The following is a 6,655-nucleotide window of genomic DNA, read 5'->3' on the forward strand; positions in this document are numbered from 1 at the left end:
AGCGAGCATATTTAGGTGTGTGTTTTGCGCTTGTCAATTTTGGCGCCGTTTTCAGGGATTGGCAATCAATAGTGTTTGAAATAGTTTGTAGTGCTAATTCAGGAATTTTTCTTTTTATTTTATTTTTTTCTTTTTACGTTTGGTGTTCCTTGATTGTGCGTAGGCTACAGGTTAGATTGGTACATGACTCGATCTTCTGGGAGAGAATTGCTACCATTAGAACCAGAAATTGAGAAACAACTACGACAACTGAGGAAGGAAAAAGATCTCCCCGAGAATACTGAGAAGGTTGGGCAATCCTCGACCAAAGAAATTATGGCGGGAGATGATGATAATGTTGATTTGGCTGCAAGAGAGGCAACACAGCAAAGAGAAAAAGCTACATGAGATGCTGAGGAGACAACTCTTCGAAATGCACAACTTGTCTTAGAGGAGGAGAGGGTTCGGAGAATGGCTCAAAATCAACCTTTGTCTGCAGACCAATTCGTAAACATAGCTCTCGGTGCTGGGAGACCACTTGGCGATTATGCTAGACCGGTATACAACCAAGACTTATCAAGTGTGAGACCACCTCCAGTTACAGCTAATAATTTTGAGCTGAAGCAGGGGTTGCTTCAAACTCTTCAAAATAGCTGTATTTTCAGAGGAAAGATGAACGAAGATCCAAACAATCACCTGATGGGCATTCCCCTTCACACTCAAAGATGATGCAAAGCACTGGCTTCGAAGCTTCCCTAATGGGTCGATTAGAACGTGGGATAAGATGACCAATAAGTTTCTTGACAAATATTTCTCATCAGCTAAGACGAGCAAGTTTAGAAGAGAAATCCATAACTTATGCCAAAACGATACTGAAATTGTGTTTGAAGCTTGGGAGAGGTTTAAGGAGATAGTGCGAAAGTGTCAACATAGCGAAATTGAACTCTGGATGCAACTCCAGGATTTTTTGGATGGATTGACACCAGCCTCACGTAGAACATTGAGCAATACAATTGGAGGCTCGTTGATGAAAAAGACTCCAGAGGAGATAGTCACCATTTTGAATGAGTTATCTGAAGACGCAAATCAGTTGTCCTCTAAAATTGCTGAAAGAAGAAGATCAACTGGTGTTCACCAAGTTGATGCTAATACATCGGTGCAGGTACAACTTAATGCCATAGCCAATAAAATAAGGAAGCCGACCTTAGCTTCGATACACAGTGAGCCCTATGCAACGTGTGATATATGTGGAAGAGGGCACCCTACTCCTGAGTGTCAAGCCTCAATCGAGGAAATTAGCGCTGTTGGGAATTATAACTTCAATGCAATGGGTCAGAAGTACCCCGGTTATTCGTGGAGTTCACCTGGGGGGTACTACAAATGCATGGCAATAAAACAATCCCATATTTTAAGGAGATCCTGGTTTTGTGAATCAGCCTAGGCCGCAGTTTCGGCCTCAACAGCCAATTCATCCTGGGCTAGAAGATCTAATGAAGTCCTTTAATGTCAAGACAAATGAGAGATTAGATGCTCATGGGTCAGCTATCAAAGAACTTGGCACTGGTTTGCGAAATTTGGAGAAACAAGTGGGGCAAATTGCAATTGTATTGTCTGAGAGAATCCATGGTACTTTATGAGCTGACGCTGAAAGAAACCCCAAAGAAATGGTAAATGTTGTGACCTTGAGAAGCGGGCAAGTATTGAAAGATCCCACTCCAGTCCAAAAGGAGGGGGTACCTGAAAAAGAAGTTGAGGAGTAGCTGAAAAATGAAGTTGATAAGAAGAAGAAAGGTAAGAAAGGAGCTGAGAAAAAGAAGAAGGAGGAAACTTCAAGAAGGGAGGAATCTAATGAGAGCGAGCATATGCCTGCTCTACCCTTTTCCCAAAAGTTATATAGAGAAAAGCTGGACAAGCAGTTTGAGAGATTTCTAGGTATGCTGAGACAGGTTAATGTAAACTTGCCATTCACAGAAGTGCTCTCACAAATGCCAGCTTATGCAAAATTCTTGAAGGAGATCCTTACAAAGAAAAGGAAGATCGAGGAGGTATCGATAGTCAAGCTCACAGAGCATTGTAGTGCAATCTTGCAAAACCAACTCCCACAAAAGTGTGGAGATCCAGGGAGTTTTATTATACCTTGCTCGTTAGGCACTCTTAATTTTGATAAGTCTTTGTGTGATTCTGGTGCCTCAATTAATTTAATGCCTTTGCCTATTTACAGGAAGCTGGAGAATGAGCTTAGAGATATAAGGTCTAAACCAATATCTTTGCAGCTAGCAGACCAAACAACTATAATACTCCAGGGGATAGTCGAAGATATCTTAGTTTGGGTAGATAAGTTCGTCTTTCTAGTAGACTTTATAGTAGTGAAGATGGAGGAGAATAAGAAGGTCCCCCTTATCTTAGGAATACCATTCTTAGCAATGGGTAGAGCAATTTTAGATATACATGATAGAAAGCTCATGCGTAGAGTGGGTGAGGAGACGGTGACTTTCAAGATGAATGTGGAGATGGGGGTGAGAAAGGAGAAGCCAACTGCAAGTGTAGAGTGGAGAGTGAAAAGCTTAAAAGAGAAGGTCCCGGTGATTGAGAAAGACAAGTGTGGGGTGTACCCCAAGAAGGCTGAGAAAAAGCTGTCCGCGTGGATGTATGCACTAGTTCGAGCGAGAAGGATGTAGCCTGATTTTGACTTAGACCCCGACTAGACATTCGGGAAAGTTTTCTCTACCTTATGCTTTTTAATTGTATGTCACGGGGACATGCCACAACTTAAAGTGTGGGGTGGGGTATATTTGTATGTTGTATATATAGTTGTTTAGTTTTACCTTTGTTAGTTGTAGTAGTTACAGATAAAATGTTTTTTTTTAAAAACCATAAACATTTTAAATTTTTTGATTTTTCCCGACTATGGATATCATTCGACAGGTTTCTTGAGGCATTAAAGTCAAATGAAAAAGACAAAAAATATTTTCTCTTGTTAGGTAATGTATTAATTTCCCCTTGATTTTTCTTTGTGCCACGGTTCTTTTCCAAGGGTTTTGTTTGAACCGGGTGTAGTTAGTTTTTATTTTTGTTAGAAATAGGAAACATTGTGATATGATTTGAATTGGAAGCAATATCTCGTGACTCTATCATGCCTTGAGAATAGTGAGTGCTTTAGTTGTGACACTTAGGCTCAGTTTTTGACTCTTGCATAAGTACCTTAAATTGTATAATCTTAACTTTGCTTAATTGCTTTGACTATAGTGTCTTGTGAATCCAATCTTGAGTGAGTTATGTGCCATGTGTGTGTGAGTTTTCGTGTATTCTGTGCATTGCATTTGATATCTAGAACTTACCCCATGTGTTTGCAAAGCGAAATAGTAGTTTTATTTAGTCTTGGAAGTAATATAGGCATTTCTTTATTAAGCCGATGATATGCGTTTACCCACTTAATTGTTATGTATTTTAGTTAACCCCTTTTAACCTGTAATCCTGTTTCTTGGGCACCCACATTATAAGCCTTACCCATTTGTTTGAATTGGCCATCTATTTGAAACGTTTACCTCTCATTAGCACTTGAAATTGTATGAACTTTGTAAAAGTTGAAGTGTGGGGTGATTGGGTTGGTTTTTGAGTGGAGCTAATGAAATAAGGAGAAAGGTGCACTGTTTTGAAAAAGTAAGAGCCACTTAAATTGGAAAAGAAAAAAATATATATACGTAGTGTATGTGGTAACTCTTGATGTATTTGTGTTTAAAGAAGTTGGAAGTTAATATAAATTGATGTGAAGGTGGAGTATTGATTTGACATAAGTGTGGGGTTTTAATAATGAGATGTATGTAGTAAAGTGCTTAGGGAGGTGTAGTCACTTTTATATCTACTTTTTATAACCAATTAAAGTCCTACTTGATCCTTGACTGAATGAGATCAAATTAGTAGATTAGTACACTACGGGCAAGTCTATAGTTCATCGTGATTGAAATTAAGCGTCCACCAAACTATATAGAGAACCAGGTTCTCTATCAGTTTTCACAGTAAGCAACAGACTATAAAACCAAACAGCATAGGAAACCAGGTTCTCTATCTGTTCCCACAGTAAATCGGCAGTAAATAAAGAACACACGATATTTACGTGAAAAACTCCTTGCTCAAGGGATTAAAAATCACGACCTACCCTAGTAGGATTTCAACTCCACTAAATCGAGCAAACTTCAGATTACAACCTATGCAACCTAATAATTAAACTCTATTACAAGCTGCTTTGTAATAACTCTATTATAAAGACTTCCAACTCGACTAACTCTAGCCAAGACACAAATACAATGGTTTATGATTTACAAAGGTTTCCTACACAATGCTTCTAACTAAGCTAAGTAGGAATTACAAGTAAAGAACAAAATAACAAAGACTCAACAAACCTAAGGACTCAAGATATCTTCAATCTTTGAATCTGGTCCTTGAGGTTGCAGTAACTTTGTTCTTGAGAGATGTGGTGGCTAGCACTTGAGAGAATATTTTCTTTTTAATTTGCAAGTGTTCAAGTGAGTTGTTTTACCTTCCTTGATTGTATTAATACATGTGTGACATCACTTACAATGATGTAAGCAAGGTAGGTAAAAATCTTTCCACAGAAAGTTGACTGCTGCATTGTTCCTGTACAGTAGCGTATGCAGGCAGAAACTTTCCAACTGGAGAGTTGACTTCGTACAGTCTCCTTGGGAACTGGAAAGGACATGATCCCTCAGTTGTTCCTTCCACTCTGAAGAGTTAAGTTATATCCCACGCTGGATTCCAACCTGGAACTTTGTGATCTTAAGGTCTTGTAAATGTGTAACATGTTTCTTATCTGGTTCTGGATGGTAAGCTTGTTAGATCATCAAAACATAAAGTAAAGTACTTATGACCAAAGTACTTGTAACCTATCAATTTTTCCCTTTTTGATGTTGATAAACATAGAATTGATATTCCCCTGAGAACCAGATCTCCACATTATTCCCCCTACGAATCAACCATATTCCCCATGAGAACCAGACCAAAGGAACTGATCAAAACTGGTTCCTCAAGATTGTTTGAACAATCATCAAAACACAAAATAACATAACTTATCAATTTCCCCCTTTTTGGTGATGACAAACCCAAAATTAATGTTCCCCTTGAGAAATAGATTCCTCACATGTTTCCCTGCGGATCAGACCTATAATCAACATGTTAGCAACAATGTTTCCCCTGCGAAGCAGATCTATCTTTCATGCACAACACAACATATCAATTCGATTCTGTTCCCCTTGCTAACTTCCCCCTTTTGGCATCATTGAAAAGAATAACAGAAGAAGCACAACCAAAAAGAAGTTCAGCAACATTAACTAATGCCACTTGGGCAACACAGCATAAACAATAACAAGAACAACAAGTGAATGTTATTGCACAAAATAGAGTGATTGCCCATAGTAGAGTAATTATAATAAAAGCACAGTAGTTTCAACAATACATAATATGACAATTTAAACAATTAAAGTACCAATGTCATCGAACATAAGGATCAAAAGAAGATAGGAATTTAAGGGAATTTGGAAGGAGTGAAATATATGGATCACTGGGCAGGAGGAAAAGTAAGAGGTTAAGGCCTTGATGAGCTTGTCCATTCGTTCATTCATAATCCTTTGATCAATGATTATCTGCTCTCTTAGGTCCTCCACATATTTCCTCAATCTTTCATTCTCACCCTTCAACTTAGTATTCTATTCTGCCAAGGGTCCACGGGGACCTGGTTCTCTACCTATCTGAGCAGGCTGAACCGTCAACCAGATCACCAAGAATCTCCCCAACCTTCTCCTCATCAAGAAAAAACTCAGTTCCATGCATATATAGCATCAGAGTATCACATAAAACATATAAGTTTCTACTTTTTCTTCATAAACATTGGGACTTGGAGGAACAAAGAGGTGATTCTATTTTTTGGAACTCAACAATGTCAAGAAGTTCCTCCATTTTTCAGCAATATCAGAGTCAACACTCTGCCTAACAGCACTTTTTGAGACTTTAGAGTCTTCTACCTCTCCAAACTCGATAAGTCAACCTTTTGCTTATGTAAGGAACTAGGTTCCTCACTCACACTACCCTTTATTTCTTATGATTTATTAATAAGTACGGATATTACTAGTGGATCATTGTGAAATTGAATGATGCCCTCGGCATCCTTGTCACTGAACGAGATGGACCCCTCCGGGATGTAGTCCCGAGTGCACTTTTTCCTTGTGATAGAAACTTTGGTGCATTTTATCATTCTCCCTTGCGGGACATCTACTCCCCAATGATCATGTTAATCATGTGTTGAGGCTCATCTTGCTCAATTTTTTCATTGGGGTCCCTATTTTTTAAATGATTTTTGGCCCGCTCACTTCGGAATTCTCAAAGATGCCCATTGTTGAATAGACGAGCCACTTCTTCTCTTAGTTGTCGACAATCTCCAGTCCTGTGATGTGAGTACCATGGTATTTACATACCATGTTGTGATCCCTCTGCATGGGATCAGACTGAAGTGGCCTAGGCCATTTGGTCTCCTTGTTGCGACCAATGGCTGATACTATACTCGCAACATCCACGTTGAAGTTATATTCCGATAGTATCGGGGCTTCCCTGCCCCCAAGTGATCTGTCAAAACTGTTCTTACTCGTCAGACCCCGGTTGCTAGGCC

At 39.1% G+C, this 6,655-nt stretch overlaps 1 protein-coding gene across 1 annotated transcript; it reads left to right on the forward strand.

Annotated features, from left to right (window-relative positions):
• Positions 1-763: 763 nt before the first annotated feature.
• On the forward strand, positions 764-2,657 carry LOC138900196 (uncharacterized). The gene is made up of 4 exons (XM_070186910.1): positions 764-1,310; positions 1,393-1,605; positions 1,753-2,086; positions 2,201-2,657. Exons 1-4 carry the CDS (start codon positions 764-766, stop codon positions 2,655-2,657), a joined length of 1,551 nt encoding a protein of 516 aa, XP_070043011.1.
• Positions 2,658-6,655: the final 3,998 nt, after the last annotated feature.

Source organism: Nicotiana tomentosiformis, chromosome 10, assembly GCF_000390325.3.
Source record: "Nicotiana tomentosiformis chromosome 10, ASM39032v3, whole genome shotgun sequence".
Lineage (NCBI taxonomy): Eukaryota > Viridiplantae > Streptophyta > Magnoliopsida > Solanales > Solanaceae > Nicotiana > Nicotiana tomentosiformis.

Excerpts from the sequence above, each read along its gene's own strand:
- LOC138900196 (XM_070186910.1), top strand. The coding sequence starts at position 764 with ATGACCAATAAGTTTCTTGACAAATATTTCTCATCAGCTAAGACGAGC. Across the intron at positions 1,606-1,752 it reads ATTGTCTGAGAGAATCCATG|TTGATAAGAAGAAGAAAGGT; the intron begins GTACTTTATGAG and ends TGAAAAATGAAG. Across the intron at positions 2,087-2,200 it reads CAAAACCAACTCCCACAAAA|GAAGCTGGAGAATGAGCTTA; the intron begins GTGTGGAGATCC and ends GCCTATTTACAG.